Consider the following 25,797-nt stretch of genomic DNA (forward strand, 5'->3'; position numbering starts at 1 on the left):
TCAAGAGTACCAGCAGCCAATTTAGCCAACTGGCTAATGAATATGTCCAGTATGTCCGTAATAGAGCTATGGACTGGTCAACACTGTCCAGCCTCCCCCCAGACTGACAGCTCCTCACCTGTGATTTCAAGTACTTTACTTTTTCTGTCAAAATATGCTACATGTTCAAAGATTGCTTTGGAGAATACATGTTTAAGTTCTATCTTTAAATTTGTTTTTAAGAAACAAACAACAACAAAAATTTTACTTTTACTTTAGAGACCCCATCCCCTTGTGCGGTCAAAACAAAACAAAATACAACAAAAAAAAACCCTCACAGAGCTGGAGTCCTGAGAATGGTTTGGAATTTTGAACTTGTATGAATTGTATGTATTTGAAGTTCTTGAAAAAAAAAAAAAAATACTCCTACATATTTTACAAAAAAAAGTCCTGAATGCTGTGGCGGAGCAACATGCAGACAAGCCACGCCCTGTTCAGTTCAGACCACTGATGCATTCATGTGCCCTCAGAAACTGCAAAATCCGACAGTCAGGTTTGAAAACAAGTCAACAAACAACAAATCACCATCAGAATCAACTTGCAGGAATCGATTTAAAGAAATCACCACGTCATTATGTACACATTGATATTTTTATTCCTTGTATTGGAAGAAAATGAACAATACATTATTTATATACATAACAAAAAAAAATGTCTGTATTGCCAACTCTGAGTCTTACAATTTAGCATTGCTCCTGCTGCTACAGTAGTTAAAAAAATGCTCTAATGAAGACTGTACAGAAAATTGGTTAATGATTTCTCTCCTTCCACTCATATTTTACATTACATTTTTTTTTTCATATCCATCATATTCATCATATGCATGCCGAGACTGATTGGAATGTCATTTTTATCTTCTCTAACATCCATTCTTTTTAATCCATGGGAGGAAACCCAGTAAACTACACCTACAGCAAGCGAAGTAAAGTGCTGTGTGATTTTAAAAGGCCCTTTAAAAGCTACACTGACTTCAGTTTCTCCTTCAGTTATAATGAAAAAACACAGCCTTCATACGAGTCCATATCTGTTAGCAAAAATTTGCAACAGATCTTTTTTTTCACGCTAAATGGAAATGCAATAAGCGGTTGTGACTATTCCTAGGGTGTCAGTGAATGCATCATTGGAGGATCCACAGGTCCTCTGGGAGTTCTCTGAAGCCATTAACAACAACACAATCCTGTCGAAATAAAATAAAATCCCATTTTGGGATAATAAATTGTGTTCTTTAAGGCAGCGTTTAAGTCGTCCATAGTTTGTTTTTTCACTTTGTTGTCCGTCAGGAGTCTTATAGATGAGTTGTACAGATGATCTCGGGTGCAGAAATCTGGTCTTTCGCTGATTTGTTTGGAAGTGGCGTGGAGGCCCGTGGCCACCTGAACCTGGAGGTAAGATGAAAAGAGCTGCATCATTCAGGCTCCAACCACACTGTAGTTTTATTAATCCTATTGTCAAGTGTACATAACATCTTGTTCTATATTTTTTCATTTGGTATACTTGTCTTTCATTCATGTTTTGAAACTATATTTAATACTGTAAGTGCTGTACTGAAGGCAACTGGACGTGTTTGAGTTTCTTGAAGACGGTGCACCTCTCAACACGTCCAGCTGCCTACGATTCAGCTCTCACAATTGCCATGACCTGGATGAGCACCTTCATCAGCATATGTTTAATGTATTACTTTTCTCTCACTCTACACTCACAAAAAAAGCCTTGGTTGCAGTTTCACTTTAAAGAGTTGTACAGTTTTGTAGACTACATAGTTTGTTCACATGTTAAATGATTCACCGCTTAAATGTCCTTTATTTTATGAACCACTGTTCATACTGAGTGGACGGCCATCCTCAGCATCCTCATGCTCAAGCATTGCACGTAAGGCTAATAGCTTAGCATCCTAATATTTATGATAGAGTAAACACATTATTATTGTTTTTGTGACTTAAGATGCCTATTAATAAGCTTTCACTAAGATATTGATAATCAGCTGTCAACACTGCTCTCAGCAACCAAAAATTTAAACTGAACTTACTGTACTGAGTTTGGTTAATAAAAAATTGCTCATACATGTACTGAACACCCTTAATACACACACACACACACACACATGTGACTGACCATTGTACGAGCCCCATCTGCTGGATGGTGTCGGGCAGCGGCTGTCTGAGGGTCTCAGGCAGGAAGAGGCAGAGCAGAACACTGAAGAGTGACAGAGAACCCACGATGATCCACGGCAGGAACTCACTCAATACAGCTGGAGACAAAACCAGACCGCAAATCAGATCTGCCTCCTGAAGCGTGACATACTTCAGGGGTCCTGCCAAAAATGCCTCTACAGAGTAAAACAGATGCCATTTTTGGCATATTGTAGACAGCAGCTCGATTTTAAATACATCTAGAAGTCTGTGGGAGTAATGAACGAGAATGGAGGAGCCGCAGGTGACAGGATGTAGACCTTCAGTTTCTCAGTGAGGTAACAATTCCTTTTCCCCTATCAACATTATCAGGGTCCCTATTATCACTGAGTTTATATCCTAAGAATTGACAAATAGGAATTTTTGCCTTGGCAACCAATTGTGCGCCATTAAACTCTCCTAAATTTCTCTGCGCTAAAAGTAAAATGTGTAAAACTCTCTCCTTGTGTATTATTGTCTTAATAATGGAAATACAAAAACTAAAATTTCAGAAATGTTGCGCTTTCTTGCAGTACTTGTACTCTGAAGTGGCCCTCCAACAAGAACACAACTGGTTAGAACAAACCATGTTGATCATAAGAAACTAAAGGTGTTTTACACCCAATGTCTGCAGTATGATGTGTAAAGTAAAAGATCTCACCCAGCTGCAGCAGGTATGAAGAAACAGAGGACCCCACTCTGGAGAACATGGCAGAAGATGACATTGCTGTGTTCCTGATGACTGTGGGAAACAGCTCACCGGTGAATACGTACAACAGCCCAGTGCTGGCCACGATACCAAATTTGCTCAGCAGCACCAGTGACAGGGTGAAAGCTGGATGACCTGCAGGCAGGAGTAGGGCTTTAAGCTAGTGATGGGAGACACAAAGCATTTTGGAAGCACTGAAAACTCTCGACGAAGCAATTCACTGTTCACAAAAACCCTTCCCTGAATAACTGCTGCCAATCATGCCATGACTTGGCACTGCAGGCCTGTCAAGTTTTGTATCCCTCAACATGTGTGGTGTGCATGGGGCAGAAATAAAAGAGGCATTTTGCACAGAAAGAGTGTGGAGGGTGGCGTCTTGATGTTAGTCTTTTCAAAATCACCCAAATATAATTGCAAGGAATAGATTCTTCAGTGTGTTTATCTTCTCTTACATAAACTGCAGCCACTAGCATGCCTGAACATAATTTACAGTAGGATGCTAGTGTTCATTTTAAAGTTCAAGAGCAATAGCTAACTACATCATCTTCTGGGACTGCAAGTAAAATCCCTGTTCAGGACTGACATCCCCGGTGACAGAGCCGAGATGCTACTGGTTCAGGGAAACATCATTTGCTCTGTCCTGCACATTCATTGGTTCTGGCAGATTTCCACTCAAGAAACTCCAGCCAAATGTGTTCCTTGGATACTATAACATTTGCCAAATACATTTGTTCAAAGACTTTTATTGTTGTAAAAGTGAAAAATCAATCTTACTTGAGAACTGTGTGTGCAGATATGTTTTTGTACAGCCACTCTAATGTCACCCACTGCTTTTATGGTGAAGAATAGAAACAAGTGACTGAGATCATAAACTCATTAAAAAACCGTTTACTGACAATAAGTGAAGTGAGAAGTAGGCTTATTTTTGTACAAGCTTAAATACCATTTGTCTTCTTTTTGGAACCAGTGGAGTCGCCCCAGACAAAGAAGGCAGGTTAAAGGCACTTCCACATTGCCTTAACTTTTCAGCTGAAGGCTCTGTCCACTATAACACTATGTTACACTACATACAGTACAGTCTATGGTGAGAACACAGTCCCGCTGAGGGTTTCACATTACTCCACCGAATCAGCAGATGGTGCTAACACCATAACAATCCAGCAGGGCGCCTTCAAAAGAGGGGAAAAGGACGACTGCAAAGTTAACAATAATGTCAACTATGCCAGATTGAAAATACTTTAAAAAAAAAAAACACTTTGCAAATGTTTTATGAGGATGGACACATTTTGATTACATCATATGTAAACCTAAACTGTTTACAAGGACAGATCTGTCAGCTGGAGACAGAGTTTTCTGCCAACCCAAGGAGTTAGCTTTGCTTAAGTGCTAGCTCACTACAACTGACATCTACAATCACTGAGTTGTAATAAGAAGCATCTCTGTCCTCCTTCGATTTCGATGGTGAATCTGCAACCGTTCTCTCTGTAAACTGCATATGTTCCTTGTCAGGCATAGCTCAAGTCACTGAAAAATCGATATTGTTGAAACTGATTGACTGTCTCAACATTTCTTTCAGTAAGATGGATCTTTTTACTCAAGCATAAAGAGACAAAACAGTGATGTGCAGCTAGTTTGTCTTACCATGCAGAGTTATCTGGATGAGGAGCAGAGCTAGTGCCCCCAGCAGGGCGAGGCTGATAAACGACAGGCGACGAGGAAAACTGCGTGCCGCCAGCCAGCTGGCAGCGTACGCTGGGAGCTCAACGACTGTCATCAGGAAGTAGTTTAGGTAGGGGTTGCCAGAGAGAATAGACATGTTGAATGACAGTCCAAAATAGTTTATGCCGCAAGAAAACCTGTGAATAAGGAGGGAGCAAAGATTAAACTGTACAGTCATGTTAGCTGCCACCTGGCCACAACAAGGGCCGTGCCACACTAGAAAGACGGAAGTTCCTGAATTGCAGGGGAAACTGTGGTGTAAAGGTATTTGAACTCACCAGATGAGCCACAGCATAAGTGTGATGTATCGAATGTTTGCGGTCCTCAGCAGGTCCAGGAAGCTGAGGGACTCATCCTTCTCGCTTGTTGCTCTTTCAACCTGGGGAGCGACAGACGCTGCATCACAACAGCCGCTCTCATTTAGTGCGAGGATCAAGGCTGAGGTTAGAGGTTACTTACATTGCTTGAGAGGAAGATGACACGTGGAGCTTCCACTTGATTCTCCAGAGCTGCTGACCTCAGCAGGGTTTCTGCATCCTGCAAACGGCCACGAGACACCAACCAACGTGAAGACTCTGGAACCAGCCTGGTGGACAGACAGACAAACACAAAAATGTGTCAGTTGTAACAGTTAAACATTATTTTGGTGGAAATGGGGAGGACTCTAGATCAGTCTGCTTCATTCATCTGTGCATTATATACTCAATAATTATTTATTATATTATTATTATTGTTATTATTAAGTTTTTTTTACTATTACTATACTATTTTTTATGCTTTTGTCTGACTGAATGTGTTCTAAAGTAGTTTCTTTCGAAATCAGGTGACAAGCGAGAGGCATCATTTCATAAATTCCTGAATGATAACGTAACACAATACGAAGATATATCTTGAGGGTCCTGAGATCGTCTCACCACCAGAGAGGGATACAGGCCAGGCCTGGCACAGCCATGATCAGTGACAGATATCTCCATTCCCTGACCAGGTAGGCAGTAGCAGGCAGCAGCATAATAGCAAACACGTAGACAAAAGGCAAGGCCAGGTTAGAAAAGAAAACTCTGGTCGAACCGGTCAGGGTCTCCGAACCTGTGCAAAAATAAAAATAAATCTGTGTTAAATGAAGCGTCCTCATGGACCTGTTTCTGTTGTCAGACTATTGAACAAATATACAGTACAGCTAAGACAGCTCTTTAAGTATTAATACATCATCCAACATAGTGAAAGGTTGACAACTGTACAATCAAACGACAATCACTTACATCATCCAAATTAGTGGAAGGTTAACAAGCTGACAATCATTCTCCAGCCTTATTAAGAAAATCTCTTTAGCCTGTAAACAATACAAGATTCTCCTCAGGGGTAAAACACACTGGCTGTCTATGCAAAGCCAAAACATACAGAAGAGCGATTTCACATGTGTCATGGGTACGGACAGTTTTTTATTCCGTCCTCCAGCGAGACTCCACTGAGGTCAACAACAGAACAACAGCGCTATTGTTCACGACCAGCGGAGTGGAGGATGAAAGTCAGCTGTTACAGCATGATCAAAACGAGAAACACATACCTAATACAAACACAGCTACGTAGCCGGAGAGCTGGCCCAGGCCAATCATGAAGTAGAGCGCGGTAAAGACCGGCCAGGAAGGAGCGAAGGCCTGGGCGCCGCTGAAGACACTTACAAGAGCAACAGAGCCAAACAGTACGGGCTTCCTGCCAAACCTGAGGTACACAAATACAAGAGAAAGGTGTCAGACACAACAGCAACATACTGTGTTATGGTAAGTGGATAGACACTGAAGTAGGAAGATACTGTTGGTGCCTGGTCGCATGATGGTCATCCATGTTAACAGCAAGCCAGGAGAACTTTGTGTTTTTGAATGTGCAGGGTATGTACATGGTTAAGGTTTACTATCGACCATACTTTGGCTAAACATTCTACCTCCGATAACTCCATAGTAGCTGAGAGGTGGGGCTAGTTTGAACTGAAAATTAAAAGTACCGGTCGGAGATCCGTCCGGAGATGAAGCATCCGCTCAGCCCTCCGAGAAAGAAGACGAGAGAGGTCAGAGGCTGTTTCCACTGGTCGCTGCACACCAGGTTAAACTGGAAGACAAGGGACACATTGAAATTCTACAGCAGACATTCCCAAAAGACACATAGACATTGAAATACAAAGCATGAAACCTGGAATAATATGACAAATCCGGCATGAGTTGGAAAACATTGACAATAAGCCCCCCCAAAAGACGGCTCCCCTGGTTAGCAGCAGTCGGGCCCCTCGGTGTATTCCTTCCACCCGGTCTGTCGTTGCTTGATTTTTCTTTTCTTGCACTTGTACCATCATCCTGAGTCAGTTTGTTCTTCTCAGTCTTCTGCCCAAGTTTCTGAACTCAAGTTTCCTGCTTGAGCTGACTGGTTTCTTCCCCTGAGCTCAGTCCATCAGCATTCGGAGGTAGAGGTAAGCTTCTGTTTGCATTTTTTAAAAGTAATAATGTTTGCATTTTTGTATTATTAAGTTAATAATGGAACATTGTCAGAATAAATGCCGACATAATATCGCTGACTTCTATTACTTGAATGCTGAAATGGCCCTCCTACATGATGACAAATGAGACTCCTGCCTGGTCCTCCAGCGTGGAACTCCAGTGAACCCAGTGCTGTGGTGCCCTGCTGCCCTGAACCTTCTCGGGCGCTGAGTCCACCACTGAGTCCTCCAGTGCCTCCAAGCCAGATCAATCAGGTTCAGCTAGCCTCAAGACTGTTTTGTCCTCCTGAGCTGTTCTTGTGCCAAAAGTTTGCTTAGGCAGGGACAATATGCCTTACAAATGGAAACGGACCTAATGCCTCAAAGGATTACTAGTACATACATCACAGTGTGTTGGGGGGTGGGATTGTTGTGATCCCCTCGGTCTGTGCCTCACTGCCAAGTTTTCATGATTTTTGAGCACTCCTTGTTTTCTTGACTGTCTTTTCCCTATGACTCAAACTCCATGTGTGAAGACTTTCTGCAGTTCCTGACATTTTCGGACTGTAGACCCACATTCAGCTCAAAACGTTTTCAAACTACGAGAAGTGCATTGGGACAGAGAGCTAGAGCGACTCCAGGAGAGCACAGCCTTTGTTTTATATTTAACTTTTGGGATGAAAAGTGGCGTTAACTTCACTCTCACTTCTCAACCTGCAGAGGTCCACTATGTGCTATAATTCTAAACTGAGGGGAAATGATAGAACATTTTACCCCATGACAGTACATAGAAAAGATGACAAGACACTGCAGGACAGAGCTGATTATTTCACCCTTTGTTGGAGAATCAGAAATAAAGTTAAAGACACAATTTCAGTTGCTGCAGCTCTTGCTCAACATAAATTGTGGCATTACATCACAGAGTGAGATCACAGATGCAGGAGACCTCAATCCAGTCATTTCCAGTTTCTCATGTGAGCTTCCTGTTGAAATGAGGTCCCTCCGCTTAATGTTTTACATCAGAAACTGTTCAGACGAGTCTAAATTTGTATTTAACATGATGTAGTGTAAACAGTGACAGTGGGGGTGTACCTCAGTCACTACAGTGGAATGGTAGTACTCGGTACTGTAGTTCCATCCATCTTTACAGCCCTCCTGCTTCAGACTGGAGAGGAGGATCTCTGGAATCGATCCAAGTGCGGACAGGTTGTGGACCAATTCCAGACTTCCAAGTGTAGACAGATTTTGCACCTGGTCCAGCATGTACCGGCTACAACTGCTCCTCTCTGGCTGCTCTGCCACCTGCTGACCACAAATGATTAATTTTTTCAATCATTTATTCAAGCTTGTGCTGAATGGCACCATCATGCACCCAGGGCAAATGACGGGGATTTAGATTTCTTCAATCTGAGGTTCTGTAATTGTACTTGAAAGACAGTTTAAAAGTGACAGTGACAGTTCAACTGATGCTGCAAACTGTAGGGGAGTCCTTTTATTAACTAATATTAACTAATATAGTTATTAGTTAGATCATACTGTAACATCAAAAACTGATGCTTTGGGATTATGGGACAGGTCGGTGCCATTCCAAAGCATCAGTGTTTGACGAGTTGGGAAACACAGAGCATCATTATTTAACGAGATGGGAATGAGAAAATAGAGTGAATTAAAGTGATTTCTGAATGACCCGATTCTTTTCAGCGGCTGTTTGGTATCAACAAAGTGGACCAAGTTACACTTGGTGAAAGCTCCACTTTTTTATCACTGGGCCCAAATTTTACAGTCTGCACTAAATCCAGCTCCATATATGTGAACAGTGAGATTATTAAGTGTAGCATTCAAGGCGAGACAACCTTATTTACCCCAACACATTTCATACAGAGGTTAAATTCAAAGTAGAGAGTTCAAAGCAGAGGGGATATGTTGCCACACCATGTGATATTTACAGACATTTGGTCGGGCAATAAGAGTCATTTAGTGCTGCGAAGCTTAAACCCAGTCCACATATTAAAAATGAAATTGTATTGGTGCAACATAAGTTAGAATCAGATCCAGATCCTAATCCTATCATTCTTCTCAGGGTTATTTCACAAAGAAAAGAAAAGAATAGAGAAAAGAGTGATCAGTCGTTCTTTGACAACTAGCAGAAAGCTAAAGAACTGTTCAAATGTTTTCCAAAATAAAAGATTCACAATTAACTATCAAGCCAATAACACCAGTGTAAATACAATAAATATTCAGGTCAACATTTATTCTGATTGTCTGATGGTTTACGAATTACGAATTCATAAACCAGTTACGAGTTACAAAAGAAACACAAGACACCATAATTCTGCACCATTATAATCAGTTATTACCTTAAGAGAAAGCAGGATCACATTCACGACTTAAGTAAGTAAACAGAGAATCATCTTGCACCTCACATGATTATCGCCAATTTTACACTCGTATTACCTTTATTCACCACAGTGAAGACTATTAAACTGTTTATACTGAGGCTGGAGTGTGGCATAACAATAATTACCGATCTTTTGGTGGCTGATATGAATCAAAAACTTAATTGAAAAATCTGTTAAGTTTCTGTTAAAACCAAAACAGCTGAAAGAAAGTAAAACACTCCATAGAGCTGAGGGGAACTGCAAGGTCAGCTGGACATCTTCTGTGGATTCTTCACCATCAGCAGTCTCTCTCTTATTCTAGTGGTAGTGTTGCTGTCCTTCACAGGACACCTTTTATTTTTCTTGTAAAAAAGTCAATTCAACGGTTAACATTTTGGGGGGATTTTGTTAAAAAACAAATAAAAAGGTACGGGCCTGGATCCAAATCCAGCTGGCTCTGACCTGTGTGGGGATGCTCGCCTGGATCCAGTCCTGGCTCAGGTTGCTGTAGGCTGGGATGTGGCAGTGGTGTGAGGGACTGGCCAGCAGGAAAATCACAGACAGGGTTTGATATCCGAATGGAACGCAGGTGACACAGAGCAGGAAGAAGACTCTCCTCTGGAACGGGCCCCAGGTCCCCAGGAACGCCACCGACACCTCGTAGTCCTGCATTTTACTGGACTCTATTCTACTTTATCTTATTCAACGTTTTGTTGTACTTTACACTTACAGTCGATTCCTCAATCTATTTAGTGTGGCTAACATATGTTACTGTTATTACAATAGTATTAAAGAACAACATGTATATTACACCAATACGTACCAATAACTTCTGTTCCTCTAAATACAACTACAGATACAATCCTCCCAACTATAAAAACTGCAATAAGTAGATGTATTTAGTCTCTCTGTATACAAATGCCGTTTATACTCCTGTTGCAGCAATGCCAAGCCTCTCTCTGCAGGATCTCTGTGGGGCTTCACACCTCCTTTATCCCCAGCAAGACAACAGAGATTGACCTTTCCTCCTCCTCCATGTCACAACTCCTCATGAGGTCAGAAATGGACAAAGAACAGGGCAGGGATAAACATTGTGTCCTTTAAAAAGGTTACTGATTGTTGACACTATATTCAACAAAATGTCCTGGTGAGATGTTGAGACAAAACCAAAGCTCTGAAAAAACACAGCATGATTTAAAAAGTTGTTACTAAAAAAAACTGTGTTTATGTTTATCACATGAGACAAACGTTTCACATTTCATATGTGGTCTTCAAATGTATCACATGGGAAATACAAGACATCAGCTCAACTGTCCCATCTGTTTAGCTCCTGAAGTTTGAAGACACCACAGCGGTCGTCTGCCTCATCCCAGACAGTAACCATTCTGTTTTTTTCTTCTGTTTTTCAATGGTGGCTGGAAAAGTGTTTTCATCTTCTGGAATCTCCTGGAGTTAGTTAGTTCACACAAACAGGCCATGGAATGTCTCCTACACCAACGCGCAACCCTGCGGTTAATTGTCAGAAGTAGGGCTTAAGCCCAGACAAAATAACTATTTTTTTGGCACCGATGGGTTGACGAGCTGACAAGGTCAGAACAACCTGGAGCTGAACGCGCTCAAAACTGTGGAGTGGGCTTCAACGCAAAACTCCTACAGAAATATAACAAGAAGAATTATTCCCAACACAACATGTATTGCCATATAACTCTCATGAACTCTACTGACTTGAATTGATTGAGTTTTAAAGGAGATTTAAGGATCAGTCAAATCCTTTTTTCAGATCGTGTGCACACAACATAAAAAACTGTAAAATACTGTAAAGTGATTTCCTTTCATTTGCAGATTTGGAGAAAGTTATTCATGCTTACACTTTCCTTATGTAAGAGACGCTGTCAGTTTTTAACTTTTTCATAATTTAGTGCCACAGAACAGGAAAAGAAACAGTATGTCCTGTAAATGATCAAACAAGCTAAAAGCTTCCAGTGCAGTCCAGTTTTCTCCCTAAGGTCAATACAGCTCGAAGTCCCAGCAGCAGAACCGGTTTGTTCAGGCCAGGCTATGACTAAGGGCTTTTCTTTTACTTCAGATGATCCTAAAGCTGTGTGCAAAGACTTTTGCTGGTACACAAAAATATAAAGGAAAACTCTAACTTTGAGCTTCTTATATAAACCTTTGGTCAAATGCCTGACGTGTCCCTCGCCAGTTCTTAGAAACACAGTCTGCAGATTGTGAATAACTAGAAAAAGGAGGATGAGAGGGAGCAGTTTCCCATCACAGCTCACTGTGTTATCCTCTCAAGGCTGTGTGTGTAACATGTTTTCAAAGTGTTTAGTGAACACATCACTGTCTTATCGTAAATCTGTCAGGGAGTCAACACTTTCTGTTGAGGGGGAGATCGTAGTGTCTGTAGTTTGTCGGATGTTTCAGTTTCATTTTCTGCAGCTATTCTTCATATTTATCTTTTCCATTGTCCACATGTTTTTAGGTCAAACCAGCTTTAGTGTGACAGATTTCAACGACATGTGCTTTAGGGGCTAGATATAGTGTTTCAATGAGCAACATTCCAACAGCATCGATGAAAGGTGAAAAATTTATTCATAGCCCAAAAAGGTTTTTTACTACTTTTTTGACATACGCTGCAATCCCCAAGATCTGTCAATACACTTTGATGTATGTAAACTGGTGGCATAACCCTTTAATACCCCCTTTACACTTGACTTGAATCCCGCAAACATCTGGCTTTTGACTTCAACAGGAAAGGTCATAATCTACGTTCATTCTGGTGTCTAGTGACTCTGCAGTAGTCATTAGACACCAAATTTTCTCCATAAAAACGCTTCCATGATGCCCACAAACATCATGAACACAGCAAAACAACAAGACAAATTAGCAAGGTCTCTGCAGATAGACATGCTACACACCTAGGAGGCCATAAGTGGTGATTGAGGGATATTATTTTTATATGATTGACTCATATAAAATCTTAAGGAAAATTCTGAATAAGTATACCTCTAATACTGACCTGTGTGGGGATGCTCGCCTGGATCCAGTCCTGGCTCAGGTTGCTGTAGGCTGGGATGTGGCAGTGGTGTGAGGGACTGGCCAGCAGGAAAATCACAGACAGGGTTTGATATCCAGATGGAACGCAGGTGACACAGAGCAGGAAGAAGACTCTCCTCTGGAACGGGCCCCAGGTCCCCAGGAACGCCACCGACACCTCGTAGTCCTGCATTTTACTGGACTCTATTCTACTGTGTTCCGTTCTATTCTAGCTTATTTTTCCTTCCACCTGCTTCACTACAATAGAACAAAAACCTTCATTATGGGTTACTAGGAGTACAATGACTACAACTTAAATTCTCCCACCTATACGTCCTGCACTAAGTACAAATGTTTAATCTCTCTAAATACATATACTGTCCAAACTCAGCAGGGTCAGATTCTCTATGTAGGATCTGTCCGGGGCTCCTTTATGCCAGGCAAGTCAAATGAGCTCACCCTCCGCCAAGTCTGTGCCCATACTGCAACAACTTGTTACAACTCTTCATGTTGCGAAAAAAAACAACCCTTCTTATCAGAAATGGCCAGAGAGGAGGGCAGGAAGAAACACAGTGTCCCTTTTAAAGGTAAACTTGACGATTTGGACTAAATTGGCCTGGTGAGGTTTGAGAGTAAACTCAAGCTCTGAAAACATACAGTTTGAATTGATCACAGTGTAAATTTGTCAGTGTGACCATGTCCGCTAGATGCTAGCGAACACTCACTAATTATATCATATAGGCGAGAGGATATCAAGAGTAGAGTGCACCATGAAAATGAAGGTAAATAAAAGAATGATTGTCACAACTGGCTTAGTTCCTGTAGCCAGTAGGTGGTGCAGTGACTGTGCCTCCTGTATAGTAATATAGGTGGGGACCTGATCAGCAATGTGAAATTTGGGAAAGAATGCACCATTTAAACACAAGTTATAACCACTTCCTGTTTGATGGTGAATAATGCCTTACAGCTGCATCAGCGTCCAATAAGAACTCACAAGCTTCACTTCATACCGTCAGCAAGGTGTTGAGGATTTTCTGTCCAAATTGGTCCAAAATTCACATAGAAGCAGATCAACATGTCATTTCCTGTTGCCACTAGCGCTGTGATTGTAAGCAAACATTGACATCTAAATGTCTTCATGGTGGGACTGTTGCAAATTCAACCCTGCACAGTCGAGTTACAGCAAGTTCCTGTTTAACTGCGAATCATTCATATCCGCCACACTGCCCCGTCAGCCTAGGAGGACGCCATTGTTTCAAAACATTTTATTTCTTGCCTGCGCTAGGGGATGCTGTGACTGGAAGCAAGTATTTGCATGTAAGTTATTCCCATTTTGCCCACCCATCGCCAAAACCACCAACCAATAATTCCCCTCATATTTGAATTTTCTCACGTGCTGACATCTCAAGGCTGTCTCTCGAAATGGTAATATCAAGTTATTTAATGTATTCTTGTTGGCTTGAATGAAGCAGTGGTTGATCTGATCATGAAATAACTGAGACAAAGGATTCAACAAAGCAGTCGGTGATGACCTGTATTCACCAGTTCTCCGATCAATAAAGAAGTTCGACAAGCGATTATCTTTTTTGTAAATAATGGAAGACTGATGTTGGACGTTTCGCAGTTTTTTAATTAAAACAAATAAAACAAAGTTACAGAAATGAAATGATGAGGAGAGAAATAATCTCAACCTGAAAAGTTTACCTTTTGCATATGTGCATCATTATAATTGTCATCATAAAAAATAAAACAACAAGCCCAGAGAATAAATGCTTTACACGCAGGAGCGGGCTCAGGGTCTCTGAAGCAGGAAGCGTTGCTTCTTGAATACTGCTGTTCTCGGCTCTGATCAAAAGGAAATATCTACTTTCAATTCTGAACATCTTGGCTATCCAATGTATCAATTCACCCTGTGTCCATCCAAGATCATCTCTGACACCTCAACAAATAACTTTGCAACTAAACTATCTGCAGTTAACAATTAACTTGAATGTACCAGATGTTTTAAAGACAACTGTCGGGTGCAGCGTGGCATCTACTGTGCACAGGCCTGGAGCCAGGATGAAGAGACTGAAGGGAGTGTTACATTCTGGGAGAGGGTGGAGACTCTATGTGCATCTCAAACTGTTAAACTAAACTGCTTTAAATAAGCTTAATTAACAAATGATCACAGCAGAACTGCAGAACACACTGCAGAATGTCTCTCCCCCGTGATGTTGCCCGCTGTGCACGCTTTGTATCGATCGATCCCCTGTGTGACGCCAGGTCTCTGTGTGCAGCAGTTTGGGTGAACTGCTCCTTTAAACGCTGAAAATGTTCACGGTTTGCAATGTCTTCTGGTTTGATGGAAAATTTGCTTTTATTTTGGAAGCAATCAGACGGCAGAGGTTCATTTCAAACATGGAGAAAGTATACACACACATACTCGCACACGCGCTCACAATGTCAGTTTTCAACAGAAACATTGCAACGGTTTGAACAAAAATTGACTAGTTTGCATCAAATCATCGATAAACAACAATTCAGTTTAAACGTCCTTGTTTGTCTCATTCCAGTATTGCAACCCGGCCCCAGTACCCAGATTCTCAGGCCTCTGTATTGCCGATAAGGAAGCGAAGCGGAGATAGAAAAGCAGCAGCTGATCTGTACATTATTGCATCATGGTGACATCATCGGACAGACAGGAAGTTCAAATCGAACAGCTCAGTCTTAGCGGTGGTTAATCAGCTTCATCAACATGGATTTGACACTTTTTTCATCTTTTTTTTTACAGTTACATGTTGATGAAATATAGAGTTACTGCACTGTATGACCAAATACTGCATAGATAAACACAAACACACACACACACAACGTCCTTAAACCTGTTTGTTTGTTTGTTTGATCATTATTGGAAGACCGAGATGATTCAAGTTATTCAGGAGGAGGCAGGAAGACAGACAGGAGAATACTGACCACGTGAAACCATAGAAAACAACGCCAGGAGAAAAATCACTTTCACAATTAAATGATGATGAAATCAGCCAAACGAGAGGTTTACTTAGTACTCCTGCTTGTATTATTATTTTAGATTTCTTTAATTTAGCATTCAAAGTCCGTCCACACAGTGTCACTAAATGTGTTCAAGGGCAAATGTGTTTTCATTGGCTTAACTTCAGCGTGACGTTACTCATTTCTGCTGTAGGTGACCAAAGTGAGAGTGGGAGTTTCAAACCACAAATGTTTAAATGAAGAATTTGTAGTGCGAAACACCAAATATCTACACTGGAGATTATTGCTTGAGAACTATTAACTTTTGTGCAGCCTGTAAATGTTCTGTACATTTAAGTTTAAAAAAAAACAAAACAGCTTTGTACTGTATCTAAGTATAGCGGCGTATGTTCTCGTATTTACAAAAACAGTAGAATCACTGACTTTTCTTTGCAGTTTTTTTTTAAAGGTCATTCACAACAAAACGAAAACGAGCAAATATAAAAAACAGTAAGTATCTCCTCCGTTTAAACCACATTTTTTACATTTTTTGCCTATATGGTCATTTCAAACGTTATCACTCATTGCATTCGCTTCTCTTGTCCATATTATTTGTCCATCCAATACTTTTAAGATGTAGAATGTCAAGAATGTTGTTTCTGTACTTTGTGTTGATAGTGTTAGTTTGTTTTAAATGAGAAATTCTGGCCACATCTTACAACTGCTCCTTGTATTGAAGAGCTTAGCCGAAAATCTATTTGGTTCACATTGTTGACAGCTAATCAGAGAACAACCTTCAGACTCTGGAAGACTAAAAGACAGTCCTCTTACGTCACCATGGAAGACGACTAAATGAGGGTACGCCCTAAATGATTCTTTAAATTTGAAATAAATGTTGAATGAATTAATTGGTGAGTTTGTGTGGATTTTTCTATGGTTTCTCCTGGTTCTCTGAAGCCCTTTTTCAAGACCATCAAACATCCGTCATTCTGTTCGCATTGCACGGAGATATACAAATGCCAATTAAACCTAATATTCTATTGCAATGACATCTGTTAGCTGGTTGAGAGCACCAGACAAACAGCTGAAAGGCTTGCTGATGCCCCATAGAAGCTCTAGTGTTCAATGATATTGAGATAGGAAATTAGCTCCTGACCCATCATCAGATTGTGAGAAAAAATAACACCAAGTCAAGGGTCCACGTATGCTCGTATGTTTTTGAAAGCCTAAACCACATCGCATACTCACTGAATGAACGGTGAACTCAATGAACTTAAGCTGGGACCAGAAAGACGTCAATGGCCAAAGCGTAGGAGTCGGTGGATGGCTGAAGAGGGAACAGTGGGGACAGTTGTCAGGGTCGAGAGTTCATCTTTGGACAAGGACCGAGCTTCTTATCATCATATATGACCACCTGTTATTAGGCTTAACATGTGAGATGTGTGACAAAACCTGAGCCATAAAATTCGCTGATGAGGAGATGCAGTTAAAAGCTCAGGATAGAGCTCTTATCACTGTATGTTTAGAGATTATTCAGTCACACATTACACGCTATTTGTTGAGCTATTCTCAGAGCCTTGCTTAGTGTGACATTTATCCTGAGGGTGGCATCTTATGTCAATATGAGACATCTGTCTCTGGGCCAGTAAGTTGGATCGACAGTCATATAATGGGGCTGTTTGAAAGTCATGAAAAAGTTTCAGGTATATATTTACAGCATACACTGTGAAACAAATTAAAATTAAAACACAGAAAAAGCAACCACACACACACACTCACACACACACACACTCACACTTTTCTTTTACTCATGGAAAGTGAACAAGCTTATTCAAGGAAAACGTTCCTTTGCTGTTGCAGGTTTTTGCAAGAAAGGTCCAGTGATGTTTTTCAAAGCCTTAAAAAGTTTCTCCGACTCTTTTTGTGAGTTACAGTCCAAGAACCCTAAGCGTTCTGCTCAGATGCTTTAAACTCCAGGCAGTTCTGGTCAGACTCTGTTACTGCAGGAGGGTTGACTCAAACAAAAAACAGCTGACCACCAGATGTTCATAGCAGGCATCAGTCAAGAGAAAAAGTCCATTTTCACTGTAAAAGCGGGAAGTAACCCAGTCCCAAGTACAGAATGAGTCTCTAACACACCGGCAGTGGAGACAACAGGTGCAGGCAGAAGTGTGGACATCAGATATGAGGAGGAGGGGTTAATGGAGTCATAAATTCAGGTTCCAAACATATAACAAGTTGAGTCAGCGGGAGGTCTAGAATGAGCAACAAATGTCCGGAATTAACCACCCTGACCTAAAACACGAGCAGTCAGACGATCAGGTTGAAAACACGCCAACGGTTGAAACAGATCATCAAAACAATTTCCTTTGGAAGTCAAACTGAAAATATCTCCCACCAAAAGCACTTTTTCCTCCCATTTCAATAACATTTGCTTAAACCTACAGTGGGTAGCTGTTTTATGAAAATACAGATGTAATCTGTTAAAGTGCCTCCAGTGATGTCACCCAGTGGCTAAGCTGCACTGTGGTGATGCAGTGGCCAGGTTTTGAACAGCAGGCCACTGATCTGCACTGCAACTCCTACAACACTGTTGGAGTCATGATGGGCAGTTCACAAACAAATGATCAAAACCAGTGCCACAGAACCAGGGACATCATCCCTCTCAATCCACACACTGTTCTCCCTTTTAAAAACCTGCCGCTTATATTACCCACAATGCATCTTAGGCACTGAGTGACATCACTGGAGGCAATATATTAGATTACATGCAGCTTCCTCTGGGGCTGAAAAGAGGATTTTTACTGCTTATTTCACAAATGCATTAGTACACACTTTAATGTGTAAGATTAGTGGAGCTATCCTTTAAGCAGTATGTGACTTTGAGAGTGTTGTGTCTTGAGTAAGGTCTTTGTGATCGTAACATCGGCCTTTTTTTTTTTTTTTAATGCAGAGAAGAAAAGTTTGTGTAGGAATTACTCTTTTTCACTGGAATTAGATGTTTTTGGAGGATTTGATTCCCCTGTGCAAGAGGGTCGCATGTTGCCTTCTGCTCATCTGTTTTAAATAGCAAATATATAGAAAACACAGTCAGCCTTTAACTTTTAATTTTTTCCACTGTGCAGCTTGTTTGCTCGAGACGCTGTATGCAAGGAACAAACTGAACATGAGCACAGGGAGCTCTAAAGGAGAACAGTCCAGTGTTGACCTGAAGACGTCTGCAGTAGTATTTGTTCATGGCGGAGGACGTCTGCCGAGTTCTCCGACATCAGGTTTGTGCTGGTTAGCTCCTCCAGCAAGAGGAGGAGCAGGAACTGTGCTGTGACAGAACCAGCCCCCTCCAAACTCTGACGACCGGACCTGAAGCCGAGCTCTGATTCCAGCTGCATCAAAGGGCTGCAAATGTTCTGGCACCGGGATGTCTCCTTCATGTTGACTCATCAGTATTTTAAGCAGGAGCACGTTCAGGTATCTGGTTGAGACCTTTATAATCCGGATTTTGTTCATGATAATTCAGTCAAACAAATATATTAAAAAGAGCTTTATTATCAGTAGATTCAGGCTGCCACAAAGAGTAATTTGTCAGTAATGACGAGGTACTTTGGGGTTCTTTTTGGTAAAAAAAAAAAGTCAAAGAAAAGAGACCTGTTAGTATTTTCTCTGGTTTCATGCACAAGTTGAACACTTATTCTTCTTTTAGTTGGATGCTTTGAATCACTTGAATCAAAATGACAAATGTGGAGGACAAAATAGCTGCTTTCAGATTTTTTCTGGACCACTTATTGCTTTCTGTTTCTCGAGGACTTTTCCATGACCAGATATTAGAAAAATCCCAGGTTTTCCAGGAACTGAGTGGTCTGATCCAGACAAAAGGAGGAAGAGGAGGTCCTGTTCTCTCGTCTCTTTTTTCAAAGCCTCAGTCGGGTTTTGAATCCCTGCAGCCACGATGGCAGAGCTGTTTCTTCTGGACTCTTCTGCCCCCCACAGCTCCAACAAAGTGGAGGACTGAGGTCAAAGGTCACCAGTTAGACTCCCCGCCGCTGACACTGCCATCAGTAGGGTGTGAAGAGAATCGATCCCTGGCTCGTTCTGATTGGTCCAGGAGCCGGACGCAGGAAGGAGGCAGTGAAAAGGGGCGAGGAGGCTGGAGGGCGAGGATGCAGAGAAATGGCAGGAGTGAGGGGCGTGGAGGTGGTAGAGAGCAGGGGGGAAGAGGGGAGAGAGCAGGGAGGGAGCGAGATGGAGGAGGTGGGCGGAGGAGCGAAGGGAGTAGAGAGGAAGGAGGGAGAGAGGGAGGGCTTCGCCAGCTCCTTCTGAGGAGAGAGGAAACAGTGAGGTGAGACATGAGAGGGAAGAAGTGGAGAGCAGAGAGGAAAGGGAACAGCAGGAGATGAAGAGTGGAGGTAAAGAAAGACAACAAGGATGAGAGTTATGAAACAGTAAATTAATCAATTCAGGAATGCATAATATCTATCATGTTGATGCATTCATTGATCAGAGCAATAGTGTTAATGCTGATTCATGTCAATAAAGACAAATCCATTTGAATATAAATGTGAGAGGGAGCAGCAGGGGGATACTCACGGTGAGGGAGCTGCGCTGCTGTTTGTTATAAGGGCTGTATTTGGGTTTGCTGGGTTTTCCAGCCACTCTGTCCTTGTGCCTCCTGCTGGAGATGTGCTGCAACAACAGCAATGACAACAAACACAATGACACACTGCTAACTAAGCTAAGGACAGAGGAGCCTGTAACTCATCTGACTGAGTGTTGGAAATCAAGGAAAGGCAGAAAAAGGGGAGTAACAGAGCAAGCTTACAGTTTTTTTGTTAAAATGAAAATGAAGTACAAAGTACTCAGCAGACCCAAAGTCTAAAACAAAATTCAATAATTACTTGTTGACTGAGAAGCAGCAAAATATGAGCACATCATAGCCTGTGGGGAATCTATCACCTCTTTTTTTTAGATCTAAATTTTTCTACTCTTCTCGCATTATCATCACATCCACTAGTAAAACTGTGACTACGTCCTATATCACTTCCTATTCACTATGTAGTGAATGCTACTCACTGTCCAGCATTTTATTCTAGTGTTGTATCCACTATACAGTATATTTATAATTCCAATATGTTACATAAACAGCAAGTCATCCAACAATTCTATAGAAGCATGCACAGCCTGCAATGCTGACGCAAAAGAGAATATATGTAAAGAGAGCAGTGACGAGGGAGTGATTTCAGACTGGGCTTATATCTCATATGTAACCCTTTTTTTTTTTTTAACAGCTGTTTCTATTTACATAACATGGCTCCATTCTGTTGAAGGTCCCACTATGCCCGTTACCATGAGACAGTGTGCCAGCATGGAGGAATCAGGTGAAATCGTGTTTTTCTTTATTTTTTAATTAGTATACTTTTACTATACGATGGACCTATACAACCTGCTTTGGCAATGCTGTATTAAACATATTGAGTACAACTGAGCAAATTTGTATTAGCAAGAGAGACAGAGAAAAAATATTCTTTGCCTAAAGGGAAATAGATAAAGTTAGTTAAAATAATTTCAAATCACCTAAAGAGTTAATGCAAATTGTTATGGAAACATTAATGCTGTTGAAACATCAGCTTATAGAGTACAATTTAAAAAAAAATCAAATAAAAATCAAAAGCTGCATTTCAAGTGAAACTTTAAAATATTTTGGTTCTCACGTGAAACTGGGGAGTCTGGTCACAACCAGCCACCTCCTCTTGAATTTAGGCTATCCTGTCTGTGCCCGCTGTGTTTGTACCTGTTTCAGCTGGATCTCAGAGTTGACGTGGACGTCGCAGATCTGGCAGTGGAAGGTTTTGTTCTGCAGGCCGGAGCCCTTGAGAGTAGAGGTGGTGCCGTTCTTCAGCTTGGCTCCAGGTCGAGGGTAGGCCTTGATAGGCCCGGCGCCGCTCCGAGCCTCCAGCATCGTCTTGTGCTTTGACCCTACGAACACCCAGAAACCAACTTTATAAATCAATCTGTCAGTGTTCCATTGTGTTGCAGCTATAGATCCCAGAGGGCCACAGACAGCTGCTGAGGACTCCATATACACTACCATGGGCAACCTACTCACAGTTCTCCACTGTCTCAGGATGGACTTTAAACTATTTTAAATACATCTTCTTATGCCACCCAGCAGATCTGTCCTTTTAATCATCACCTCAGCCCTCCTAACCTGCATTATGAGCCTCCAGCTGAGACAGAGAGTTGACGGCGACTTTACACAAGGAGCAGTACAGCAGCTTCTTCGCCTTCTCCTCCTCTGACTCCGCCGAGAGAGGAGCATCCTGGGAGGAGGCCTGGGAGGGAGCAGGAGGAGCGGGTGGAGGAGAGGCTTTGGAAGAGGAGGAAGAGGAGGAAGAGAGGAGGCCCGGGGCAGGGAGAGCAGAGGGGGGACTGGAGGGGGGAGGCTCACTCCCTGCTCTGCTAGAGGAGGGAGAGGAGGAGAGAGGGGAGGAGGAGGAGGGGAGGAGGAGGGGTTTCAGAGGAGGGGAGGACTCAATGAGGCTGGGTAAGTGTTCTGGAGGGAGTATGAGGAAGAGGAAGAAGAGGGGGAGAAGAAAAAAGAGGAGGAAGACATGAAAACAAACCTAAGTGAGCACAAACAGCCCTGAATGAGAACATCATCAGTGACAGCGCTCAGATCAGTGTTAGTAGTAAATAAAACCTACCTGTGTGCTGACTGGTGCTGCTGCTGACTGAGGCAGGATGGGCGGGACTTGTGCTGCCCCCATTGGTCTCTGCAGAGATGGACAGCTTGGGCTTGGCCTTGTTCTCCTGAGACTTGAGCTTCTTGGCGTGACGGCTGCCTCTGTAATGAGCTTCTGCCTGAGACTGGAAAAGAGACAAACAAAGAGACAGAAGTTTCATTTTTCTATCTGCACTTTTTTCTGGCAGAACTGAAGTGCTGATTTCACTTGAGACGAGATCCTGAGATTCTCATGGAGGGATTGTTTTTATCAGTCTTTAAAACTGTTAACATATTCCTTGAGTTTGCTATCAGAGCAGTTACTGTAAGACTCACTGACTGTTACAATAACTTTTCTCTCTTTTTTTAATTCATTTTTCCGCCTTGTCAATAACTGGTGCCTATCACCAAGAATTCAGCTCGAATACAAGCGATTACGTTTGAGAGTTGGTCTTTTATCCTAGTAGCAGCAAATGGAACTTCAAGCTGCTAGCCTTAAGCAGAGATGAGGAGAACACTACAGAGGTCTGCTAAACTCACTTCTATCTAACTCAAGAGATTTCTCTCCATATTCAGACTTCAGACTAGTCTTTAGCACCAGCTGAGGCTGACTCAAGTGACATCTCTTGAAGACATTTATCAGATTTCACACAACGTCAAAGCCACAAAGGCTTCACAATGTTTTTTCTCATGTATTACTCCTAAACACTTGTAAACAAAGTTGAATGTGTAAATGGATTCTCCTTCAAAATGAGAACTCTTTATCAACTTTAGACAAGGTAAACTCATTTGAATGACACATAAACTACAGTGATCACAACAGTGTGTTTTATATACCATATATAGTTTATATATCATAGTAGTCAGAATCAGTGATATCTACCCACACTCTCTTCTGTTATTAGTTCTATATCTTCCCAATGTTAACTGTAGTCTTTGCTGTCATTTATGGATGTAATGATATACCAAATTTCACAATATCACAATAAATAAATGTTGTGATACTGCCATGGGACTTTGACTTTATCTACCAACATACCACCTTTAAAACTCATCAGTAATTCAGTATAAATGCATTGTATTCTCACTCTTTGTCATTATTTTGTTCTGTTTATACCGCAGAGGGCGCAATCATACAGCTCAAGAAGACAGACTCCCATTATTATGTATCCTGCCGTAGTGCACCTGTAATTGGTCGGCTTCATTGGTTTTGTTCACTACACTGCCAACACACACAGTAGCCCTGTACTGTCTGTTTTCTGCTGTGTCTGAGCTGTGGAAGCACTCTGACCTCCTCACACGGACCTCTTCAGCCTGACCAAAGCCATTACTATTAATCCTTTCTCTGCCATGACCCACATCGCCTCCAGTCACCACCGATTCAATCAATCCACTCTGTGTGCATTCACACCTTCATTTACATTTGTGACTTCACCCAGATAAGATATGTAGATATATATGACATGCTAAAGCCAAGCTGACATGTGGTCTTAGGTATACTGAGTCATTTGGCATGTACATCAACCACAGAAATTTGAGCGTCCTTGTGTTGGGATATATATATATATATATATATATATATATATATATATATATATATATATATATATATATATATATATATATATATATATATATATATATATATAAATTACAAATATGCAGCCTGAATTGTGATGCAGCGTATTAACTGTTCAGATCATCCTATTATTATGATAGGATAATCTGTTACTATTACCATCATAATAGATGTACCAAGCCCAGAGTAACAGTGTGTCAGTTCACTGTAACAAACCTCCAGGTTAACAGTGTCCTCGTGTGGCTGTCTGGAAGCTCCATGACTCAACTTTTATTCAGCTTATTAGACTGAGAAAATGTTGCCTTCTCTTGCTGCCCTCCTGTCCTCAACAGTGATTCCTGTTTTCATGTTAACTCATGAATAATTTTACCAGCCCTTATACATTAGTCATGTCTGATTGACATGTCACTGACTAGGCAGCTTGTTACCTCTCAGCAGTCATTAGATGAATGAGCTGAGTGTCATTTGCACAGCACTGTGTTGATATGGACAGGTATAGGTTACACATAATTATATACCAGCTATTATTGCTGCTAGGAACACCTGGAGGAACACACAAAAGCAGACTAACAAACAAGCCTTGCAAAGCACGCGATCACCCAGTCTGCATAAAAAATCATACGAAAAATATTTTTAGTAGTGGTTCTCCGCAGGTAAAATCTGTATTCATGTTCTTAGGAAAGCTGCTTAAAATAAGAGGGCAACACCAACGTCAGTCAGTTTAGTCTCTGCATTTATAGGGAGGCCCAGCGTGTATTTAGCCTAGCTTAGCAACAACTTGTTCCAGGGGATAAAACTGCCAGCCTAGCTTAGCAAAAGTAAGAGTTGAGAAAAGTAAAGTAAGTAGCAAAAAAAGAAACTTAGCCATTTTCTGCATAAAAAACTTTCTCAGATCCTGGCACGCCTGCAATGCAAGTATAAGGTCTTGCTATGCTCATATTAGCTAGTAAGTTATATGTTACTGACATTGCTTGCTAATGAAACCTAATGTTGTTGACATTCTAGCTTGCTAGCTAACATGCAACGTTTGCGAATAATAAAGTAAATTCAGAATTTTTGGGAAATCTCCTTCTCGGTCTTCTTCTCAAATGGCAAACTAGTCTAGCTCTATTAAACTGACCTTTAAACATTTTCAAGGCTGTCTGATTCGCATGCTGTATCTTATTTATTGAGCAGGTGCAGAATGTGAAAATAAAACAAAGACATTCAAATGTTGGAGCAATCTTTGGAGCTGTTGGATAGTGGAAGGTCCATACTGTAGATGGAGGTTGATCCCAGGAGAAAAACATAATCAAACCGTCTTGAAGAGGATGAACAATCACATCAAGTTAAAACTACACACACCCACACACACATAGAAAAACAAACATAGATACTCACATCAGAGTTGAACCTCAGCTGGCAGACATTACATGAGATGACCTGTTTCTTCTTGGGTACCAAGGTAACACCAAAGGTGTGGTTGATGACGGCCTTTTGCACCGGGTCCATCTGCAGGAGTCAGACAGAGGTCAGAGGTCAGCATGCTGCTCAAGATCGTCTGAACAGTGATGACAGATTGATGCTGACAGAGTGACATTTTTCTTTATCACAGTCGGTCTGCGCTGCCGGCAGCTACGACACCCTGTCATACCGTGTTGAAGTTCGGGAAAAGTCCAACTGGTGATGTTGTCTCGACAGGAAATGACAGGAATGGTTTCATCATCGTTGAGGGACCAGTGGCGCCTATGAGCCCTGGCAACGCCCGACCCACTGCGCTACACCCACTTCCTGGAAACAGAGAGACAGAGAGTTTGAATGATCGAATTATGAAATCTGATTGATTTGAAGGAACTCTTTACTCGAAGGGTCATCACTCAAGGTCATTGGCAGTCCGTTCAATGTCAAACTAAGTAAGTGACGTCCTTTCAAAATGGCTCAACACATTGCCACTTCAAGCAAATTTCAAAATGTAAATGCTACAGGCAGAACCACTATATAAACATAACATTAACATGAATATAACATTTCTACAGAC

At 41.5% G+C, this 25,797-nt stretch overlaps 2 protein-coding genes across 7 annotated transcripts in view; both read right to left on the reverse strand.

The window, feature by feature from the left end:
• Positions 1 to 611: 611 nt before the first annotated feature.
• Positions 612 to 12,990, reverse strand: LOC119026450 (solute carrier family 22 member 4-like). 4 transcript variants are annotated; one of them, XM_037110850.1, is made up of 12 exons: positions 12,710 to 12,990; positions 9,940 to 10,149; positions 8,192 to 8,404; positions 6,635 to 6,738; positions 6,200 to 6,354; positions 5,550 to 5,721; positions 5,095 to 5,221; positions 4,914 to 5,014; positions 4,558 to 4,772; positions 2,869 to 3,051; positions 2,152 to 2,287; positions 612 to 1,418 (listed from the first exon to the last, which is right to left on the reverse strand). In XM_037110850.1, the coding sequence occupies exons 2-12, from the start codon at positions 10,147 to 10,149 to the stop codon at positions 1,325 to 1,327; spliced, it is 1,710 nt and encodes a 569-aa protein (XP_036966745.1). In that variant the 5' UTR covers positions 12,710 to 12,990; the 3' UTR covers positions 612 to 1,324. The 4 variants fall into 4 exon arrangements, with proteins under 4 accessions (XP_036966745.1, XP_036966748.1, XP_036966746.1 ...); XM_037110853.1 differs by lacking the exon at positions 9,940 to 10,149 and having other exon boundaries at positions 8,192 to 8,401; positions 12,500 to 12,990; XM_037110851.1 differs by lacking the exon at positions 9,940 to 10,149 and having other exon boundaries at positions 12,500 to 12,990.
• Positions 12,991 to 14,137: 1,147 nt separating this feature from the next.
• znf385b (zinc finger protein 385B) overlaps positions 14,138 to 25,797 on the reverse strand; it is a 54,003-nt gene continuing 42,343 nt past the window's right edge. For 2 of the 3 annotated variants that reach the window (XM_037108605.1, XM_037108604.1), the window contains exons 5-11: positions 25,414 to 25,550; positions 25,161 to 25,271; positions 22,185 to 22,347; positions 21,689 to 22,033; positions 21,272 to 21,456; positions 20,071 to 20,166; positions 14,138 to 19,799 (exon numbers count right to left, since the gene is read on the reverse strand). In XM_037108605.1, coding sequence (XP_036964500.1) covers positions 19,539 to 19,799; positions 20,071 to 20,166; positions 21,272 to 21,456; positions 21,689 to 22,033; positions 22,185 to 22,347; positions 25,161 to 25,271; positions 25,414 to 25,550 — 1,298 coding nt within the window. In that variant the 3' untranslated portion in view covers positions 14,138 to 19,538. The remainder of the gene's footprint in view (positions 19,800 to 20,070; positions 20,167 to 21,271; positions 21,457 to 21,688; positions 22,034 to 22,184; positions 22,348 to 25,160; positions 25,272 to 25,413; positions 25,551 to 25,797) is intronic. The other variant, XM_037108606.1, reaches the window with a different exon arrangement.

This window comes from Acanthopagrus latus, chromosome 9 (assembly GCF_904848185.1).
Source record: "Acanthopagrus latus isolate v.2019 chromosome 9, fAcaLat1.1, whole genome shotgun sequence".
NCBI classification, from domain to species: Eukaryota; Metazoa; Chordata; class Actinopteri; order Spariformes; family Sparidae; genus Acanthopagrus; species Acanthopagrus latus.

Bases quoted from the DNA above. Each gene is read 5' to 3' on its own strand.
- LOC119026450 (XM_037110850.1), bottom strand. From the start codon at position 10,149: ATGCAGGACTACGAGGTGTCGGTGGCGTTCCTGGGGACCTGGGGCCCG. The intron at 5,222-5,549 runs GTGAGACGATCT...TCTGTCCACCAG, and splicing joins GCCTGTATCCCTCTCTGGTG to GCTGGTTCCAGAGTCTTCAC. The intron at 3,052-4,557 runs GTAAGACAAACT...TCCTGCCTGCAG, and splicing joins CATCCAGATAACTCTGCATG to GTCATCCAGCTTTCACCCTG.